General features: G+C 39.2%; 2 protein-coding genes across 2 annotated transcripts in view; one reads left to right on the forward strand and one right to left on the reverse strand.

The window, feature by feature from the left end:
- Positions 1-131: 131 nt before the first annotated feature.
- On the reverse strand, positions 132-3297 carry LOC103458574 (syncoilin). Its single transcript, XM_008399487.1, has 5 exons — positions 3127-3297; positions 2445-2915; positions 768-1178; positions 569-693; positions 132-491 (listed from the first exon to the last, which is right to left on the reverse strand). The coding sequence occupies exons 2-5, from the start codon at positions 2907-2909 to the stop codon at positions 428-430; spliced, it is 1065 nt and encodes a 354-aa protein (XP_008397709.1). The 5' UTR covers positions 2910-2915; positions 3127-3297; the 3' UTR covers positions 132-427.
- A 1006-nt stretch (positions 3298-4303) lies between these two features.
- Positions 4304-23070, forward strand: part of LOC103458575 (uncharacterized protein KIAA1522 homolog) — a 33416-nt gene continuing 14649 nt past the window's right edge. Inside the window, exons 1-2 of the mRNA XM_008399489.1 lie at positions 4304-4615; positions 14069-14387. Of these exons, the coding sequence (XP_008397711.1) occupies positions 14093-14387 (295 nt within the window). The 5' untranslated portion in view covers positions 4304-4615; positions 14069-14092. The remainder of the gene's footprint in view (positions 4616-14068; positions 14388-23070) is intronic.

Consider the following 23070-nt stretch of genomic DNA (forward strand, 5'->3'; position numbering starts at 1 on the left):
ATTTTACTTGTTTTTTTGGAGGCAAGACTTAATGTTCTATAAATTAGGAATTTTGTTAATGTTTGCATTATGCTGCAGTTTCTGTCAGGAGAAACTACAGCACGATGTATGTGCTGCAGAAGAAAATGTAATAAAAACCAGTGTTTGTTTTTTATTAAATTCTCATGGTGTTGAAGTTAAAAATACAAACTCCATAAACTTGTCCAATTCTGAGAAGCATAATCTGGTAAAATTCTGACTGCTTATATTGGAGAAAATCTGCAACAGCTTAAGTTCAAAGTTGTGGGAGCAGTTTTTGCTTCTAAAAGCCACTGAAGTTGTGTTTTTGTAGATCAGTCCACAGGAAGGTTCAAATGTATCCTTAAAGTAACATGATCTGCAAGACCATGATGTAAACTTTGAAGCTGTTCTGGGGTTTGATCTGCTTTCAGCCTCTGGAAATCGATAACTGTTCGTCCTCTTCAGAGATGTTATGCGGTTCATCGTTGCCTCTGCGAGACAGAACAGTTTTCAGTCACTTGTCAACATGGATTCTCAATTAAAGCAAAACATATTTATGTAAATTTACCTTAAAAATGTGAGCTCTGTTTTCAGGCCCTCTGTGAGCTGCTCCAAATCAGTCCTGAAGGTTTTCTGAATCTCAAACTCCAATTTTAATTCTCTCAACATCCCTTGTAGTCCTTCCACTGTTTTCTGTGTAAACAATACAATTTCCTTGAGGTTTACTGCATTCAAAACATCAATGTCTCTCTAGAGACAAGTCCTACCTTGTGATGTGCTGTCCTCTCCTCCCTCTCTATCTCCATAAGATTGATCCGTTTCAGCAGACAGGATCTCTGCACCACCAGCCTCCGTATGTCTTCTCTCAGAGGACCCAGGCTGGTTCTCAGGTCCATCGCCTGCTCCTTGCAGTTTCTCAGTGCTTCCTCCCCGGCCTGCCTTCTCCTCAGCAGGGCTACCATGCGTGGCTCGTACCAGCCCTCCAGTGCCGTTACGCTGCCGCTGAGCCTCCGCTGCAGCCTGATGGAAGCCTGCCGACACTGGCTGACATCACTCATGGTCCTCGACCGGCGCGGTCTAGAGACCTGATCTCTGAGGGAGTTGAGTTGGTTCTGGTGGTCAGTCTGCAGCTGGTGCAACTCATGGGACAGATCATGGAGACTGGCCTTGAGTTCCTCCTATCAATAAACAGCACGAGGAGCAGATATATGGTAAGTTTTTGCATACATAGTGCCTTGTTTCACACTTGACTACATAAAGACCACAAATTTCTAAGTGGCATTTAAAGGCACTGAAACATGTCTTAAAATGTTTTTATTTATTTATTTATTTTAAATAAAATCTCCATGTTATGCCTTTTAAAGCTACAAGTCTTCTGGAGAATGTCTCTACCAGCTTTGCATATCTAGAGACAAATTTGTTAATATTCTTTGCAAAAAAGCTAAAGCTCTTTCAGAAGAATTCTTACTTGCCCTATATTTTTTTCAGGTGTACCAGAGTAAAGTGCTTAGAACACACATGTACGTCACACTTCAGATTTTCATTCTTATCTTTTTCCTTCCACTTCATACTTACTTACTACTTTACTTTCTGTTTGTCTGTCAGATAGAATCTCAATAGAATACAGTAAAACCTGTTCTTGTAATGTGACCGGATACTTTTGCAAAGTGCTGAATGTAAACCGGTGAGCACAAATTTGTTATGGCCAAAACGCGACGTACAATATAATAAAATAAAATGGCTAATTCCAGCAACATCTTGCTCACAGGCAAGATGTTTGCTACTGTTTAGCAAAGTAGAAGTTTATTTTGCTAAACATTTAGCAAAATGGCAGTAATTTTCATTTATTTATTGCTTTTAGTTGAAGATTTTACAAAATGTAATATAAATTATATGTAATTACATTGCTTTATCTCCCAATGACAGACATGATTCTGCACAGAACAAGTGTTGTGGTGATTGTTTGTCAAATCAAGCATCCCATAAAAGTTTAATCCATAAGCCAATGTCCAAAATTTTATGCTTGCTTTTTACAATTTATTTTTTCTTGCAGTTGGCAAGCAAATAATAAAGATAAAACTTTTCAATGTTTCCTGCTGCCTCTCCTGCTCTAGTAAAAAAACCCAAAAAAACCATAGGCCCCAATCCAGTGCATGCTGGTCCTATACCAGTCCCTATACTTATAGAAAATGGACTTACTGCCTTTTTTAATTTAGGAAATAAGGAAATAAAAAAAACAACAAAACATAATAATAAAATAAACAATTAATAACCTGCAATTAAATTCCGCAAATAATCAAAAAGAAAAAAATAGTAAACTGAGAATAAATGTCAACAAATTCAAAGTAATAAAAGTAACGAATAAATAGTTCCAACAACAAGAATGATTAAAAGTTGCGAATCAGAGACACATTTCAGGGAGCGTGAACAGGATGTGCACAGACCTGCGTCAGACCAGACTGAGCCACTTCGTACTCCTGTCCAGCCAGCGTCACCTGACTCTGGATGCAGTCTCTGGCTGCGGTGAACAGTTTCCTCTTCACCTGCTCCACTTCCTCGTGCGTGGCGACATAATCCAGCTGAGCCAGAGTGAGGAGCCTCCTCGCTGCCATCAGCTTTTCTCTGAGGTGCTCCACAACCTGCAGAATAGGTTCGTTCAGAGCGAGAAGCTCCTGGATCAGCTCGTCCCTCTGCCTCTCCAGACCCGACACTTGCTGAATCCAGTACTCAAAAAGTTCCCCCAGAGCTTTCATGCCCATCTGGTCCATCTTTAGTGCGTTGAGCAGTGTAGTTTCACACAGGGCTGTTTCAGAGTCAGTGTGTATGTCATGTTTTGAAATATCCTCATTGTGTAATTCCTCAGCGGATGTTGTGTTGCTGTCGTCCTCCACTTGCTGTTTTCTGCTCATGACAAACTGAAGCAGAAAACAACTTTACAGTCATTAACCGAGAAATAATCTACATTAAATCACGTCAGTGGTTTTAATAATCTAATTTCCTCTTAAATAGGCAGTTTAACATAATTAATTATCCTAACTCTAACCGCCGTTATCCCAGCAACGACTCTCTACTCATGATCAAATCATGGAGATGATTAACAACTCAAATTAAGTATACTTTACTCACTGTTTTGGAAATGCCAGTCCCAGTGTTTCAAAACCTTTGAGTGGAGTTTGTTCTTTAGCACTAAGTAGTTCTTTGCTCTCCGTATGTCTCCAGGAAAACACAGGATCACTTTGTATTTATTAATAACACAGGAGGCATGGAGGGGAAACTCTATCTAGGACTCTCATGGAATCGCAAACTGTGTCAGTGCTGGGAGCAGACTGTGTCGTGACCAGCTTATGTGGCATCAAAGTCTATATTTATACACATCAGCAGATTGGTTTTTTTATGTGTGCACTTAGTTTGACAGTGATATTGTGGTGGAAAGCAACTATTTTCATGAGCTTTTAACCATAAATCATCCAGGAAAGTGTTGCAATATTAGAAGAGCAGTGCAACCAGTTGGTCTGGATGTAATATTTGCATGATTAATGAACATATTTGTTTCAGCAGTTTTGCATACTGTCTATCAAGCCTACCTCAGAGAAATGGAAATAAGCACCAACCTGGGACACATAAAATAATTTCATCAAGATATGAGCAGAATATAAGGAATATTGTAGTCTTAAAAACACCAGTGCCACGGTGCCTTGCAAAACTATTCACACTCATGCTTTTCATGGTGTGAGGACATTTTGTTTGTTTGTTTTTTAAGTTAAAAAGCAACTGTCCTTTTCTCTCCATGTTACAGTTACTACATACATTGTGTTAATCAAATAAATAAATAAAAAACATTGAAGTTTCAGGTTGCGGCATGACAAAATGTGGAAAGGTTCAAATATTTCCTGAATAAATAAGTAAAAATTGAACCCATTTATTAAATGGAATTAGCTTTAATTCCAGACATTTTTAAAGCGATATGCTCTGTTTTTTATGTATTTTTATTAATTTTTTTACATTTTCAATGGATTTTACAAATCTGGACCACATTACAGATGAGTTAAAAATAGTTTAAAGTCTAATTTTAAAAAAAAAAGTTTTGTTGTATGGACACGAGAGAAATAATAATGAAACATTAATATATTTTAAAATTTTCTTTAAAATCACATTTTAGCAGTAAAATGTGAGGACCTGTTTTGTGTTTTTTGGGGTTAGAGCTGGTGCAGTTTTGCACGTTCACCACCAGATGTCCTCAGTTCGCCGACCGCTGCCGCTGTCCTACCTGAGCCCTGCCTCCTCCAGGTGGAATTACCAACTCGGTGGTATTTTCTTCACTCCCTTCCTATCTGCCTTGGTTCATTGGAGCGTCCGCACGCAGACAGACAGACAAACATCTCATGACAGCAGGGTAAACTCTTCTGTTTTCCTTTGACAGAGTGGAGCCGAGTAAATGCTACAGTTTCGTGAAGCGCGCTGAAGTTTTCACGGAAATGGTTCACCTGAAGTTTTCTGTCGGACAGTAAGAATAAAAAAAAGTTTGGAGCTGGAGAGAAATGAAGCCCCTGAGAGACGCTTCATATGGAGAGTGAGTGAATAAACCCTAACCGGATCTTTAAAAGTTTTAGAAAAGGTAAGATTCTCTTTTCTTTTCACGTTTTGACGCAAAACTCCCTAATATGCTTTTTATTTGTAGTTATTTGAAAACACTTGCGCTATAAACTTCACTTTAAAAATTAAAAATAGAATTTATGTTTTCTTTTATCCAGTTTTTAACGTTTCTGCTCTAGGATTTATTTTTAAATTAAAGAGAAACCTTCATGTTAAGGCCAATGTTCTACTTTGTAATCAAATAAAGTGGAACGCTTTGAAGAATCCAACAGAGGTAATTTAAGACCTCTGACAATAAACCCTATTGTCTCCTTCCTCTCACCCTGCTGGAACTGCTTCCTTACTACATGATTTTCTCGCACTTGGTTTTGATTGTTGCCCATGCATTTTACACTGCTTGTTTGTGGACCTCTTTGGGCAAAGACTTTCATCCTTTTCTGTCAGTTCTGCTGCATCTGTGGAACTCTGGGCAAATTAAAGATTTGGACCTGAACTTTTCTTTTGCAGATCAGTGAGGGCTGGGGTTCTGTTTCTTTTTTTAGCTGCAATTTCACGGTTTCATACTGAAAAGTTGAGGCCAAGATGAAGCCATTTTTGTTTAGAAAGGGTGTGTCACCTACTGGTGTTCCTTCTTCACCATGTCTGCCATGCCAAGGCTTGCACCCAAGGAAATTACAGTTGTGGTATGTGAGCAGTAGCAAAGAGCAAAGATTCAGCTGTAGATCCAGATAGACATGAAAATCTAGATGATATAACAGGAGAAAACAGAGACGCACACATTTTCCTGATTCAAATGTTCTCCAATTCTTCGCAGTCTGACCTGCTCATTCCAATTTTTGCGTTTGAAGGACAATAACTTGAGTCAAGATGTGCTAATGCTAGAATGCTAATGGACAATAACTTGAGTCAAAATGTGCTAATGCTAGAATGCTAATGGGTTAGCATTCTAGCACATTGCTTTGCACTGTGCTAACTGGACACTTTGCTATGTGTTCATAGCAAAGTAATGAACACATGATGAAAAGAAACTGCAAAAATCACAATAAATGCAAGAAATCTGCTGAAATCTCTCTTCTGAAATGACCAGGTACAGTAGTTTCAAACAGAACACTCAACCACACAGTTTCAATGCCCATTCAATGCACAAGACTCCACTGTTGAAAAAAGAAAAACATGGGTAAATCAGTAGATTTTGAGAAGCCTGTAAAATGCCGATTGAATATCCTCCGGTCTGATTTGGCCAAAGCAATTGGTGAAAAAAAAAAAAAAAATCAAGGGAAAGAGCCTGAATCCGATCCCTGCCTGGGCTGATGCGTTTCTTTCAGAAAGCCTGAAATATGCATCATTTTGTTGTGAAACTACTGTCAGGCTTAGGCTGAGTTGCTCAATGGAGGAAAGGTCACAGCCTCTTGTCCAGACAAGGCAACAGGAAGAACAATCAGTTCTGTAACAGCCACATGACTGAGTGATCTGTGTGTGTCAGTGTGGAAACGTCTGGCTCATGAGTGTGAAACGGGGTGCTGTTAATCAAAGGGATGAGTAAATGATCAGTAAGCCTTCATCAGCACTTTCAAGTGAGTTCATGTTGTAAGGAGGCTAGCACCAGGCGGTCTGCAAATGCAAACAAGCTTGTTCCCACACTTGTCTTTCTGGCCAAAATGCTTTATTTTCTTCTCTATAATCATTTTTCTTTGACTTCCAGCCATTTTTCTGCCTCTTCGGCTGAGAAAGCTTCAATTTAACCCCCGAGTCCCAGCAGACACTCGGCAATGCCAGGTTGTATTTTTAAACCCCTTTGCTCTCCAGCTGCGTTTGCCCTCTTAGTGACTTGGTCAGTGCTGCTCCACGACATTTTCTGTTTTTTGTTGTTTTCAAGAGTGACCAGGCAGTGCAGGGGGCTATAAGACCTGCAGTCCTAACTTGAATTCCTGGCAACCCTTGGAAGCGAAGCTAATGAGACCCTATACGTCCATTGTTTGTGTGGTCCTGTCCCGCAGTCTTTGTGTTTCCCTTCTGCCACACATCTGTCTTACACAAATGGGGGATTTACAGGCTTCTGTAGAACTAGATGGCATACTGAGTAGGTAATGCAGTCACTGGATTGGAGAAGAGATGCATCTAAAATATGAAGGACTGTGAGCCCTGAGGATCAGGATTGAGAATCGCTGTGCTAGAGGAATTCTGAGAGTCTAAAAACCTGATATCAACATGTTAATTAGTCTGGGTTTCTGCTTGCATGCAGCCTCAAGTCACTGCTAAACAGATATCCTTTCCAACTTTTAAAACATTACCTTACCATGAATCCTGTTTGTAAAGGATACCCCCTCTGAGCACTGGGGCACACCTTTAGGAAGCTTGCATAATGAGTTGCCAGCATTTTCTAATAGTCATGCATGACTCAATATGCCTACATTTGTTGAGTAAACAGTTAATAACCCTGCAGCATATATANTATATATATATATATATATTTTTTTTTTTTATCACATATTGCACATCGGTAGCAGAAAAAAACAGAATATAATGTATAGTTGTTTAAAAATGTTACAATTTATTAACTGTGCAACTTATATTTATTCTTGTTTGGGAAGAGAAAAAACTTAACAGAAGTAATGACGTATAAGCAAAATATACGCTTGAGGGCTACGAACAAGCTTCGAGGAGGGTTCCTTTAAAGTGTGTGTCTTCTGAGGAAAAGTGTAAAAGCCTGATTTCAGCCACCTGTGAATTGACTGGCGGTGATGAGCTATGCTCCCACCTCTGGCGCTTTCTCTGGCATCTCTAATCGAGGACTTTTAAACCTTAGGAAGAGTTAGACTGGAAATATGAGCTGTTTTAAAAATAAAAAAAAACCCTGCCACACTTTAATACCAGTAACACAGTTACCAGATTAGATGATAAACAAGTTAGGCCAATGTATAAATCATTAGAAAAAGTTGCAGAACATTGTCCTCTTTGAATGCTGAGTTTCTCTCTGTAGAAACACACAACTGCATATTATATTATCTCGAAATGACTTCCATGTGCCAGCTATTATCTGTTTTCTTCCATCTGGTCAATTGTGGCAGGGGGGCTGTAGGAGGGACGTGTGACAGGGAGAGGCTGAAGACTCGTACATCTGTGTGTGTGCGTGTGTGTGTGTGTGGTGGAGAGGGAGAAAGCAGATTTGGAGAGAAGAGTTCTTCAGTCGGTAATTATCAATCTCTCAGGAATGCTGCTGCTGCTCTTACCAGACAAGCCACTGCATGGCTGCGACAGCTTCACAAGCTCCACCAGCTCACGTTACTCCTCCATCACAAGTTCTCCTCCTCCGACATGCACACACAGAAGGGCGTACAATCTGAGGAAACCTCAGTTTCTGAGGTTTTTTTGTGTGTGTGTCTTTATTGTCCTACAGCACTTGTTGTTGTTTGCTTTTTGTTGTTCTTGTTACCGACATGGCTGTTTTCTGTAATCTTATCCTCTCTCCAGCAAACAAAGAGACCACAATATGTCAGAATGAGATTATCTTTCAGCTCTTTTACGAAAGCATGTCATGGAAGAAAAGCAAATGGCTGGAAACTTTTGACCCAAAGTTTGGCTCTTTTTCTTTCTTTTGAGCATTTCCAGTTTCTTTCCTCTTGCAGCAACAATCACTGTGCCGGTCCTGTATGTCAAGCTCTCACAGTTCAGATGAGGTTACTTAAGTTTGTTCTTGAGCACCAATGCTCGTCTTTGTTTGATAAAGCCCAGAGAAGACGGCCAACGCCCTGACTGATGCCTGCAGGTGCTTCACTGTAACACCAGTTTTGCTCAACACTTGCTATTTAGCAACAGTCGTAAAAGCTGAAAACTGTTATTTTCCACTCCGGGTGTTGATTTAATAAAAAAACAAAACAAAAAAAACAACAAAACTGTAATTTATCCAAACCATCCTTTCGACTTCCTATAAGAAGAAATATTAATCTTCAGATCTGTCATTCTGGAAGCCGTGCCATGTGAAACCAGCAGCTGAGGTGTAGATGTGAATGGCTCCATGTATAAACTGAGCCAGTCCTAATACAAACAAAGGTGGCTGTCTGTATCACTGCCACGCCCTCTTGCCTTATCCCCATGAGGTAGCACAGTCTGCTAGTCAGGCGGCTTCCCTGTGTGACTCACTGCGATTGCATTTACATTTCCTGGAGCCCCCTCTTTTGTCCCCCAGGCCACTCACTACCTGTGAGATTCTTATTTCTCCTGTTTGGCTCCAGAGCCAAAGAGATTATTGAGCAGCGAGTGAGCTAACCTGAACTTTTGAGGCGCCCCAACAGGATCAATACATGCTGAGTGGAGTGCAGAGTTCGCTTTATGAAGTTCAACAAATACAGGGAAATATCACAGATTATACAAATTAAACATTAGACAAAGGTGAGGTGGGCAAATTCAGAACGCAGATTTTATATTTTACTTATTGAGAGGAAATCTTTCCAAACCAAAGTGGCTCTACCTGGAAATAATCCTCCTCCTATTTGTTAATCAGATATGGCTTTATTGTGTGCATGAGTTTGTGCACACAAACAAGATATCTTTTCCTTGTCATTTTTGTTAAAACATCTATGAAACATTTCTTGGAAAAAGAAAATATGTGCATATGTCCGTCCGTCCATTTTCTTACACCCTTGTCCTTAGTGGGGTCAGGAATGGTGCTGGTGCTTATATCCAGTGAGACATTTCGGGCCAGAGGCGGGTACACCCTGGATAGATTGTCAGTCCATCGCAGTGTGGATATACATTATTTCAGAAAAAAAGAGGGAAGATGATTTGAATTAGTATCGATCTGCACACTTTAACTGTTGGGTATTTGTCAGCCTGGGGAAAGAAATCGTTTCAGCACTGGATATGTAAATATCACTCTGTAGTGCCAACCTGAAAGGTGAAAGTCTTAAATGCTTTGTATCCAGGATGTGAGGGGTCTGCAGAAATTTTAACCATCTTTCTCCTGATCCTAGACCTGTACAAGTGCTGGATTGAGGAAGATTCATTCTGGTGATCCTCTCTGCAGGCCTGATTATTCTTTGCAGTGTTGACCAGTTATCATGAAATAACCGTGATTAACAAAATTAGTTAGCTTAAGTTTAGTTATTGGCTAAATTTTATTTTTTTGTCCCCTAAAAGATCTCAAAATGCAACACATCATGGTCGATCTTAAGAAATTCAATAACGGATGAGAAACTCTGAGTACATTTTGTAAAATAAACATTGTATTCATGGTCAAACATGACGGTCTGGAGATGATTTAATGCTATGGAATGAACTGTCATCGTAGACGGAACCATGAAATCTGCTCTCTACCAGAAAGTCCAGAAGGAGACTATTCCTTGATCCGTTCATAACTTTAGGCTTACGTGCACTTGGGTCAAGCATCAGGACCTAAGTGCACGTAAGCCTACCAGCAAGCCTACCTCTGAATACCTTGAAAAATCACAATATTTGTATTGGCCTAGTAAAAATCTAGATTTAAGTCTGACAAACACCCAAAGTCTCACTGAAGGTGACTTCCAAAGCTAAAGTTCAGTAGTTGCATCTATGGGTGGAGCAATGGGGAGACCGTAATACTTTCTCACACAATAGCAACTTTGGCTTGGACAACCTCTTTTCTTAATAAATTTAATATTTTGAGAACTGTTTTGAATTTAAATTTATCTGATAATCTTAAACAGGTAAATGTGACAGAAAACAGAGGCATAAACCTTTTAACAGCCCTTCAAGTTACAGAAATGTTATCTGACGGCCTGAACATTCACGGTGAAGACTGCTGACTTGACAGTAGTTTAGCAAACATCATGCACAAGCAGAGGAAGCCCCAAAAGGTCATTGTTCAAGAGGCTGGTTGCACAGAATGCTGTTTCTATGTGCATTAAGGGAAAGTTGAGTGGAAGAAAACATGTGGAACAGTTGCACAAGCAAATGGGAATACACACAGGTTTGAGGGGGTTGTAAAGCCAAGCCCATTCGAGAGTTTGGGAGAGATTAAAGCTCCCCATTCAGCCGGTTTAGAGAACCTGTACAGTGCTGTTGTTTTAGACATCTGATTCCCCGACTTCTCTCTCATTCCTTCCACAATCCTTTGTCAGTGGTGGATAGGCCTCTGTGCGATGTAATCCTGAATTAACTCATGTATGAGTACAGCAGAGCCTCGCTTCAGGCAAAGCAGGTGTCGCTGCTTTACATCTCTTCAACTTTACTTGACGTCTCTGCCAAGGGGAGAGGAGATGCAGACTTGTTCTGGAATTTGCGTCCTCAAGCTGCAGAGCATATAGCTGTCAGACGTGCTCGATCGATACATGGATACGTTGAGTCTCAAAAACTGTTTTCCTGCTGCCGTCTGCTTTGTGTGCTGTCACAATCAATGTTGCAGGTATTATTGACACAGAGACTTGAGGTTTGTGTGGTTAGAGTGGGATCGTTTGTCCAAGAGTAAGGTCTAAATAAACAGCAGGTTGGGTCATATCTATGCCTGAGGCCAGCCTACGAAACCCGCAAAAATGTAGCTGTAGCGTGTGTTTGTTTTTAAAGATCATGCGTTTTTGTTTTGTAGTTTGTCTGTAAACCTTTGTAAACTGAGAACGTCGGGTTAAGTTCTGTGTGGTGCCACCATGTGGCTCTATAATTAGAATGTAGGTGCCGTGATTTTGAGAAAGCAATCCATTTTGAGCTTATTTTCTAATAAGAACGCAATGACATTGAAAGTCTGAAACCTCGTTATTGAATCGAATTGTAAAACAAAACAAAACACACACACAAAATAAGATATTTTTAGAAGTCTAAACTCGGTGCCTCGCCCTGGAAGACTTGTTTGAAAATCTTGGATTCTTCAGGTATTTTTATGTAACCACAACATTGGTAGCATGACTCAACTCTTCAAGACCAGACTATACGGATAGGGGTCCTCTGGGTGGTCTCTGCCACAACCCAGAGTTCTCCTTGATCTCATTCCTGTGTTAGTAACACAAGACGTTGTTGGACTTTCAGCCGCCTGTGGGATATAAGAGAATAAACTGGACCGTCTTTTCCTGAGAAAGCTGTCTGATTATTGGCCAGTGTTGCACATACTGATGCCTGGATGTTAGTCATGTCTAAATGACTGTAATTTGGAGCAGGAGAAACACGCAGTGAAAAAGAGGCAAGTTACTTTTCCTCAGAGGAGATGGAGTCATTTTGCTGTTAGTGGGGTTGCTCATTGGAATGCAAATGCTTCTTGCTTATTAAATCATTTCAGATTTGATCAGGAGTGCATCCATAGGAAGGTTTTGGAGCGGCCCCTGACCCACATATCAAGGATGGCACAAATTTGATTCACCAGCTCAAATAGTTAGTTTTAAAAATGTCGGTTAAAATTTGTATTTTATGCAGAGCTTTTCAAGTAGATGTAAACAAATTAAAACCTTAAAATGGGAAATGTGAGGTAAACAACATTAAGTATTCATCTTAATTAAGCAAGAGTTTGGGTACGAGTGGGTAAAGGTCTTTTTGCTGAGAATATACACATGATATCCAGATGAAGATATTAATGGCAAAATTTATGTTTAAAGAGAGAAAATGTAAAAAGTATGTCTTATGTGTAAGACCTAAAATCATTTTATTGTTTTATTGTTCTCTTCAGGTCAACTCATTTTGATTTATTTATTGATTTGGATTATGATCTGAAGGCTGAACTTGCCTTAGAAAGAAGTAGATTTTTTGCAGACTGCCATTTGCTTTTGATCATTATTCATCAGAATTATCAGACGGCGACTCATTTTAGTTCACCAGATTTTAATTTAAAATGTCTTGGTCTATCAGTGAGAACATGTGATTGCTCTCTAGTTTAAGGCCTTTGGAAGAGAAATGGGCCCACAGCATCATAGCTCCTCTGCTTAACCTAACAGGCAACATGAATTGCCTTTTCACATATTTATCTGTTTGGCCAGACCCAAATAGTATTTTGTTCCAAAAAAATACCCATTCAAATTTTATTTTACCAAAGCAAAAAGTCTTAGACAAAGAAACCAAACCTCTACATGTTTACGTTTCTGTTGGTAGGACCATCATGCTTCCCAAGCAGCTCAGCTGGCATAAAGAAGATTTCTTAACAGTTGTAGACCTTTTGCTGAAGATTGTGAAGATATTTTTATTAATTTCTATCTTCATGGTGACTGTATTTAAACAAACATTGCTGTTTGTCTAGCCTTGTTTGTCATAGTTACAGTTTTTAAAGCTTTTAAAAACCCTTAACTATTGATGTGGGGAAAATGTAATCGAAAATCTTTTTTTTTTGTCATATTCATTGCTTGACTTATGTAGATCACCACTTCTTTAACCACTTGTTTTAACGTCTTTCCCATTCTGGCAGTGGCTAACCTGTTTACGTTTTTCAAATTAAGCTGCTGCAATATGAGATGAATTTACGACTTTTTACTTCTGGTCAGAGGATTGAGGGAGCTCACCCACAAGACGTAGCTGGATACAAATAAACTCGCACAATATGCCTTCATCAAAGTTATCTCAGCTCTGTATCTATGATGAACTGATCCAGGGAACCGGATCCAGGTTTCTGTGGTTTGATGTCATGTCTCGTCATGTGGCGACAAAGTGATTCCACAGACTGCAATATGTTTGGTTACATTTCACAAACATCAGTTAGAAAGTGTTTTTTTCCCCCCGTATAAGCTCTTATAATTAATAACTGTGACACAACCTGTCACCACCTGTTGCTTTGCAAATGCTGATTTGTACCATCTTTAGACCTGGCTCCTTCATTTAGCCTGTAATTTTGATGACAAGTGTCAAACAAAGTGCACAGCTTGGAGAAGCCAAGTGTAAGATCCCCTAAGCAATGCTAGGAAATCCATCTGAGAGTACATAAAAAGGTAAGGGGTGGGTGGAGGAAGGAAGCAATGGGAGCTGGATGAGATCACCGAACGTGTAGTGAAAAAACACACGACAGTTCAGTGAAGCAAGAAACAGAAAATCCACTGAAATCTTAATACAGACCTCAATAGGAATGCTCATCTACAAACTGTTCAATGATGTTTGTCTTTCTTTCTTTTTTTTTAAAACTCTTCCCAGTCTGTGTGTAAAAGTGCAATGAGCTTACGGGTGCGGCTTTGTGAATCATGACTCCGTGTTATGGAATGAAGGGAGCGGTGCCAGTTCGTTGTTTGCAGGACGGTGGAGTTTGGTTCAGAGGAAGGAGTGGGGGTCTGTTCAGGCTGCAGTACTGCCCACAGAGACATGCACTGCCTCAGACATGCATCTGAATTATCTGTTGGATTAAGATTCTTCAAACTGATACACTGCACCTGAATGAATTGATGAATGATAACAAGCTTTGGAGTAACTTGATCTTAATCATAACAGATTTGTATAAAAAAAATACTTAAACAATGAGGTTGAGATTAAAAATAAATTAGAACTTTTTTTTTTTTTTTTTATATATATATATTTAACAATTCCATGTTTATCTTTCCTTCAGGACGCAGCTCCATCTTGAGGCGGCATGTCAAATCGTGATTCGCTGGGGGTCGGGGAACTGCTTCCCCAAGATGTGATCCATGTTTTTGCCCAGGAAAAACACAGCAGAAGAGGCCGAAAGAAGCGCACTCGCCCCTTCGGTCGAGCTTTCAGCTGGTTCAAGAGAAAGAAGAGGAAGAACAACTTCAGTAATGGGCAGAGCCACGGTATGGGCCCCCCTCTGGACCTGAACCTTGATAAACACCGTTCCGGTCATCACGGTGGACACAAGGGAGGACAGAGGTCAGGGAAGCAGACCCATCAACATGGAAACAGTCATGGTGAGACCCTACAGGATGCAGCATTTGCCAGTTTTATTTAGACATACCTCCATCCGTAACTTAAAGGTTTTACTGTTTTGTACTGAGAAACGGCAGTGAAACTTTAGTTTCAATTCCTACCAACATATTTTTATGAGCATCAAATCATCACTTTTATCCAGAAAGTAGACAAAAGGTATCTTATTGTTTTTTTTTATCATCAGAGGGTCAGAATTTTACAGAGTTTTTGCTGAAATTGGTCACAAAGTCCCTGATTGGTGCACTTTAAAATATAACTGAAAGGTTTTTTTCTTTTTATCTTCATTTACTTGTATATTATATGTTGATTAGTGAAGCACAGCCAGATTAAATATATCAAAGCTAAACTCCCTCTTTTTTGGTTTATTAAAGCATCAACAAACACTGCTTTGTTAAAGTTTAGACACATAGCTACACTGTGATTAAAAAAAATGGGGATAATTTTGGAATCTCCTCATTTTCTGTTGGATTAAAGTGTACTACCTCCATTACCAACCCTGCTTTGAATTTTAATTATATGATCAACGGTTGTTTCATTTAGTTACCCCACTAAAACACAGTTTACATAAATTAAGCTTGTGAGAACTGCTGTCATCATGAAACTGCATCATGTTTGGGCAAAATTGGAATCTATAGACAAGACGGCAAAGAAAACCAGAAGATCTAGCAAAGCTTCTGTGAATCTCTAATTAAGGTATCTGAGTAAACATTTTTAAATTAACTAATAAACCCCACTTACTATTAAAAAATCAGGTAGAAGGTATGGATGGATAAATAATCTACTATTGAAGTTGGTTAGAGCTAGAGGTTAAACTGAACTTGTAGGTTCGCAGATGGAGGGTTTCAGATCACAACAACACTGCTGTCACTCTGCCCTTTCTGCCATTCAGCCCTCTTGTGTGTAATCACACACCACAGCGGCATTTAGCCATCGCAGTTTTCCATGCGAGAATTGCTAAAGGAGAACCCTGCAAGAGTCGCACTGCAGTTGGATAAGATAAAAACTGATGTTTGAGTTTTTGCAGACCATGCTGCTGAGTTGTCCTTCTGAGGATGGGCTGTGCTTTAGACAAGGAATGTTGCCATTCGTCATTTACAGGTTGCTCTAGTCATAGTTGATCTAAAATACTTAAATGTATAGAAGAGGCTGTTTGACTTAATGCCTCCAAAATGCTCAGTTCTTTTATCTGCAGATTATCTCCTAATCATCTCACATCCACCAACATGACAGAAAGTAACATGGGTATTTTTAAAGTGTGGTATTTAATCATTAAAATCAAACATCTTGTCTTATTTATTGAAGAAACGTGGTACTTTCACATGAGTTTTTAAGAGGATTTCTTCACTTCTAAAAGAATTTTTGTTTGTTAATTCTTCTGGGCATTTTATTCAATTGGATGATCATTTTCTCAGGTCTACAACTACATTTCTTAATATTTTTTATTGTACAATCACTGACACTAAGCTTTTTGAAAATGACCTTACCACATTTGTGATGAGGAGCAGGAATTTCTTTTAAAATGTTATTGCTAATTATACTTACTGATCATCAGCAAAGCTGCTTCCCACACTTTTGTGCATTTTATCTTGGCTTCTATTACAGAAATTAGTATAGAAGACATGAAAGAAAAGAAATGTGCATGGTAGACATGGACATATATTACAAAATTGTCTTAATATATGCATTAACCTATTTGTCCCATAATGTAAGAGTTATTTTTTTTAAGTACACCCAGGGTTGATGGGTTTCGACTTAAAATTAGACTTCATGCATTCAATAAATTGGAAAGAAAAAAACCTCCTATTTCCTTCCCATCACTGATCAGAATTGATCCAGAAAAAATAAACAAATTCTAATCTCTTGCATCTATCCAAATAAGTTCGATTTGAGGAAACCCGTTTAAATATTGACTTTGCTGTCTCCCAGAGAGATTTGTGTTTGTTCATTGGGAGTAAATCGGATGCTGACTTCCACTCCCTCCTTTGGCCTGACAGATCATCTTGTTTGATGTGCAAATGTCTCTGTTCTTCAATTACTCACCTGAATTTAGTGTTCCTTAAAAGCCGAGGACAAAATGTACATCCTGTCGATGTTTTGTGTACTTTACTGCAATGTTGGTGCCAAATTAACTAAGGAGTGCTTCATTCTTTACCCTCTAGATACAACATACGGCAAGAATTGGGTGTCTCTAAATAATAGTGAGTAGAAGCCTGCTTTGAGAGAGCCTGTTTTAAAGAGAAGTGTTCATAAATTACCAAGAAAGTTGCAGCAACATTTGACTTTTCCCAGAGCTGCTCTTTGCAGATCGTGTTGGAGCTTGTAGAGCCATACTCGTATATCAGCAGGTTTTTCTTTGCCAGCACAGTTTCTCTTTGTGAGACCAATTTTCTTTGAGTCCATTGCAATGTGAACTGTCAGTTCTAGCTACAGTTCTAGTAGCAGATTAATTGCACCTTAATGCAGAAGACACGAAACACTAACACTTCATGTTCAAACAAAAAAAACAGCAACGTAGCTCTCGCTTGTTATTGAGTGTGCTTAGAAAAAACAACAAAACTGAAGGCCGTGTTTAGTTTCTCAGGACTGTTTACTTGTGTTTGCCTGGCAGCACTTATGATCCTGGCTCACTGCTTTACAGACGGAGGAGCTGCCGCTCGTTTATTTTGCTGCATGTTCTCATAGTGGAAGCCCAGATCGTAAGAGGGGAGGGTGTTGGGGATTTCCGTGCGATCCAAAACTCATTCAGTCTCATATCACCAAATGAAACCAGGAAAATGTAGACAGTCTTTTTTTTCTTTCCATTTTGATTTGTTTAGTCGACTCTTTTGATGGTGCAATACATTGACGTCAAAGTTGACTCAGACATACATTTGTGGAGTCGGTTGCAGAACTTTAGCACAGTTCTTTTTTTTTATTTGGAAAAAAAATCAGTTTGAGAAAGCAAACTTTGAGAAGAGATAAGGTCCTTTTTGTCCTCTTTGCCAAGGTCATTTTAGAAGCTTACACCATCCGAGTTCACAATCTTTTAAGCTCATGCACTCATTTGGATCTTATTTTCTAAAACAAAAAAGGTGAAAAAACATTTACGCATACGTATAACGGCACCTACGGACATGCTTTCTAAATTATGTACCATTTCCACCTTAAAGCACCAGGCCTCCGGGAACCAAGCTGCTTATTACTACAGAGTTTCAAGTTTGAATGTTTGATTTATGTGTAACGTAGTCTGTGATTGAGCCCTTAGCAATGATCACTGAAGTAACGCTGGCAACAAGCACAGCACAGCAGACGCTGTTGATGGGGAAAGGAACTCCTAAAATACAAAGTAGCAAGTTTATTACAGAAGCCAGTTATGCTTTAGTGCAACATTTGCCCAGAAAAGTGAGTCCCTCCAGCTAAGGCCTCCCAATCACTAAAAGCCTGGTATGGCAGGCAAAATGCCAGTTAATTAAAAGCCATGCCAGGATTGAAGGGGGAGGCACCCGGGGTTCTGGGTTTGCTTACCTGTCAACTGAAACTATTTTATATGAAGCCGTAACAAATGTACTTAAGAGGTATGTGCACATATGGGGAAACTAGGATGCAACTAAGGGATTTGCAGCTTCGACTTTGTGATGAAATGTGTTGTGACGTTTATGACTCTGAGACACATCGGCCAAATTACTTTAAAAAAATTATTTTCACCTCCATTTTTTGAAGCAGTTTCTCATTCTCCAGTTTCCTCTCGATGTTTTTTTAATTCCCATTTACTTCACGCTTTGTGAGCAGTTTTGCACTATAGACCCAATTCAATTCAAGTAGCTTAGTGTAATTTGCCCTTAAGTGTCAGTGTCCTTAGTATATATGTTAAAAGTCTTAAAGTAAACTTGGTTTTACCACATTAGCTTTATCTCAGACTAATTTAAGTACACATATTCAATAATTCCTATAACATATTTGTAACCGACTGTAAATCAGTTTTTAAATGTATAAATTTTTTATTTGGTGATTAATGAATTCCTGTTTCCTTGGGTAAATATAATATTATTGCACATTTTTACTTAGCCATTCAAGTTCACATGATGTATATTGATATATATAGCTCAGTGGTCAATAAAAATATTAACAAAATTGTTATACAGAAATGAGATTCAACCAGCAGAAGGTCCCAGACCAAATATCCTTCATGTTATCGTCTGTTCAAGAAAGTTCATCTTCTTTAGATGCCGTGTGAGACTGATATGTAAACATGATATATATGAGTCAACCAGAATCTCTCCACCAATAGATTTGTAGCATTTAAGCTGGGAAAGGAGCTTCTGATTCACAGAAATTTCAACCGAATCCAAGTTGAGGCTTATTATGTCCAGAACAGTAAAACAAGTAATAAGTCTGCAGTATTAGCAATGCTCTTCTTTAAGTATTGGTATAAGCTGTAGAAATAACTGTCCGTACCCAAGACAAATTTCCTTTGGGACAATTAAGTTCAACTTATCATCTCATCTTACCTTAACTTCAACATGCACACCAAGCAAAATGAAGTCAGCAGATCAGATATTTTAATTTTTTATTTTCTCTTTGACATGATCTAGCAGGTTAACCTGGATTCCTTGTTTGCCGTTTCATCCAAACTTTTTGTAGGCTTATCTTACCCTTTACTCCTATGGTGGAGCTTTTCTGTAAACATGACAACTGGGGCTTAACCAATCAGAGAAACTGAACAGAAGCAGGCCTTGCGATAAACCCTGACCTTCTAAAGCCTTTAGTTTTGTGAAACCATCGATTCTGCTTTGTCTCATCTGATGTTGTTGCATATCTTGAAACAGTCGAAATTGATTGTCTTTACAGTTTCTTTTTCATTTTAGTTACTCACTGAATGTTTGTTTGCTGCTCATATCATGCTGTCATTTGACTCAACTTGAAACTAGACAACAGGTTTTTCTCCTCCTTCTCCTGACTTTTCCATATTGCTGGCTTCAAGAAAAATTTACTTCAGTTTAATGAAAAACACCCTGGTTAACGGCTGATTAGGCCACACAACCCTGGCTAGATACGTTTCCAAGGTCACCTGTTTGCTCGAAACACTCCCTGAGATTCCTCACATTCCTGTTCTTTTAGATATTTCTTTGAGGAAACCAGAAAAACTGAGCCCTTTGTGTTTGATTGAGTTTGTTTACAGTTTACATGCCAGGATCAGGCCTTTTGAACTGGCTAATTTGATTTCCGTTTTTTTTAGTATCTGGTAAAAGACTTTTCTTCTCAGAAGTGGAATCTTAAATCAGTTGACTCTGACTAAATCTTGTGCAAGATATTTGGGAAGCATTGCACATAGGCATTAAATAGAAGCTTTTAACCGCATATTGGATGCATTTCTTTCTTTATCGTCACCATTTCAGATTAAAATAGAGATTTACTGAAAAGATTTTTCTGGACAATTTCCGATCTCTTGTTTTTGTAAAGCTTTGACCTGAGATATCTGTCAACATATCCAAATCCAGCATGTTCAATCACAAGTTGAAAGTTCAACAGCAGGGGCGGATCTTATGGGGTGGCAGTTGCCACCCCAAACGAGAGCCTTGCCACCCCTGTTGCCACAGCTAGCGACTATGAATTCAATAAATAGTTATGGCAAATCCGACATTAAGCGCATGAAACTCTTTTTTCCGACAACATTGAACGCAACACTATGTAACCTGACACCTAAGTAGCGGGATGTGAGAGAGAAGGACAGAGCGCCAGCAGCATTGATATATATATATATATATATATATATATATATATATGTATATGTAATCGTAAGTCATACATGTGCCATTTCTGTCCATTGAGTCAGGAATATCGGTGGTCAGGAAAATACTACAATCACGCAAAGAATCAGAACAACAGACGCAATGTTTAGCATTTAATTCAACCATAGATAATGGTAATAAGGGCTTCAGATTTCACAGGTGAGGAAAATGTTTTAATTTAAAGAAAAAATGTAACACGTGAGCTGTGGGTCAGTTATGCTAGCCTAACTGTTAGCCTGCTATTGACTTTGATAACCTTAGCATGTGCTGCGCAGTTCAGTGTGTTTTGGTTCCGTTAGCACTAAACAACCCGCCCACCAAGTCATCAGTAGAGCAGCTGTTTAAATCAGCTAATCAACCACCGCGGTAGTCAGGCGAAAACTTATTAATAATCACAATATAGACATTAAGCCTGACAACATAATGTAACAGACTGGATGTTCTGTTTTAGTGTTTTTGATACTTTTTTGTGTGGGAAATGTTTGCTTTTTGGTGTTGATTCTCCTGATCGGTAATCTGGCAACGGGTGGTGTTTAATGCCGACATACAGCGCGAGAAAAGGTGGAATGGACCTTACCAAGCTCCGCCCAGAAACGCCCCTCGAAAGTCCCACGTGATTTCATGTCTCACATTAACAGCTTAGCTCCAATGTCTAAACATGGCATTTTTCGTTCTCTGCAGAGTATTTCTGAGTCGATTAGTTTAGCATTTCTGCCGGATTTTCACAAAATATCAGCCACGACAATGGACAAGGGAACCAACAAGTTCATGTCATCTTTTTTGGACGACACCAAGGTGTTTGAGCCATGCTATGCCTCCAACATTGTGCGCTTCACAGCTAAATGCTACCAGTCGATTTCTCACACCCTCAGCATAAATATAGCCGTGAACAAGATCACTGATGGCTATTGTTCTTGCAAGGCTGGGTAAGTCGGGCATTCATGGTTTTGAGGGTTCGAATGTGCCTAGGACTTATACACGGTACTCGGTGCTAGCGTGGCTAACACAATTACAGTTTAGTAAAAAGCCTTTTCAGGTGAAATAAAATCTTTAATGTATGTCAGATACGGTACACATTGCATATTGATCTGTTCAGCTAACGTAAGGCTGTAACAGACRGGCTTCAAGGTGTAGAAGTTGTATCGGKACTGCCATTATGCTGTACTTGGCTAAAAGGTTTTCATAATGGATGTGTTTATTATTGACTTTATTTTTTTCATTCACTAAACACAAAGAAAGCAAAGCAATAATACTTACACCAGCAGACACTCCTTTGTTATTGATCCTACGACAGCTGAGCTGAAAATGTGGTCGTGCACAAGCTTTAATCCAAGCAAGGCTTTCCGTTTCAGATTTTGGAAATCTGAATTTTAGTTCCACAAACACGATCAGGATACCTGACATCGCCTGTACAGATACCCCACTGACGGAGAACCAATTTTTTTGAGTCCTGACGCAAAAACTTTCTGTCGGTCTGGTAGTCCACAATGTATATTAGCATGAGTTTGTGAGACGGTAACCCACGTGATAGCTGCGCTGTGATGTAAAATCACAGCACATTTTCCATGCGCTGTGATGTAAAATGGGCATTAGCCAGTGAATTGCGGCCGCTGTGGTAAGGTCCATAGAAGTTGTTGGAGCTGTTTTTTCTTTATTTCTTTATCCATTTTAATTTTGTTACTTTATTCTTACATTTCTATTTGTTGTATTTACAGAGTTTATTTGTAGGTTGATAATTGTTGATTTTATTTATTTTTTTTGTTTTATTATTTTTCTTATTTATTTTCTAAATTTAGACAGGAAGTAATGTGGGTCAGTCCACTTTCTATAAGTGCAGGGGCCTGGTGAAGGACCAGCAGGCATTTGGGTTTTGGGCAGATGATTTTTACCAAAGCAAGAGAGGTAGCATGAGAACAAATAAGTTTGATCTCTGTAATTGTTTGGTGAAAGAGGAAAATAAATCACCAAGATCAATCAATAAGTTTGGACATTAAACCTTGTTTTGCCTGTGTCTAGAAACATGACCCCAGTGCCTTAGTAGTGGCTTGGTGGAACTTTTATTGGATGTTTGGCTTGGCAAAAACAATCAGAAGTGGTTCTGTCTTGTTTGGTTCACGTTCCGGGCGAGAGGCGGGGTACACCCTGGACAGGTCGCCAGTCTGTCGCAGGACAACACAGAGACACACAACCATGCACACACACACTCACACCTAGGGGCAATTTGGAAAGGCCAATTAACCTAACAGTCATGTTTTTCGACTGTGGGAGGAAACCGGAGTACCCGGAGAAAACCCACRCATGCACAGGGAGAACATGCACACTCCATGCAGAAAGACTGGGGCCGGGAATCGAACCCAGAACCTTCTTGCTGCAAGGCAACAGCTCTACCAACTGCGCCACTGTGCAGCCCATATATATATATATATATATATATATATATACACACACACACACTGCCATCCCTGAAAAAAATCCATGCCCCCCTCTTGCCACCCCATAAATATTTTTCTAGATCCGCCCCTGCTCAACAGGGATTATAGTGTACTTCAGTCATAGCATACTTCGTTCATCCTTTCTATTATCTGCTGAAATTCTTGCTCTCTTTCACTCCCTTCCAGCCTGAATGGACTTCGGACATGTCTCAACATGCTACAGTAAATAGTGTCTTTATGTTGTTGCACTTCTGTAGTTAATCTATCATGCTCTCCAAACACCTCACTGATACCAAAACTGTCTACCTTTTAGTCTTCTTTAAGTAAAAGCACCCATACTGAAGAGTGTTACAGCAACCTGATACTTATATGTGTTATGTTCACTGATCAGAAAAAAGATTAGACTTTTTTTATTTTTATTTTCTTACTTGCAAGTTTTGAGGATCACACTCCAGTCACCAGTT

Source organism: Poecilia reticulata, linkage group LG22 (assembly GCF_000633615.1).
Source record: "Poecilia reticulata strain Guanapo linkage group LG22, Guppy_female_1.0+MT, whole genome shotgun sequence".
In the NCBI taxonomy this organism is placed as follows: Eukaryota; Metazoa; Chordata; class Actinopteri; order Cyprinodontiformes; family Poeciliidae; genus Poecilia; species Poecilia reticulata.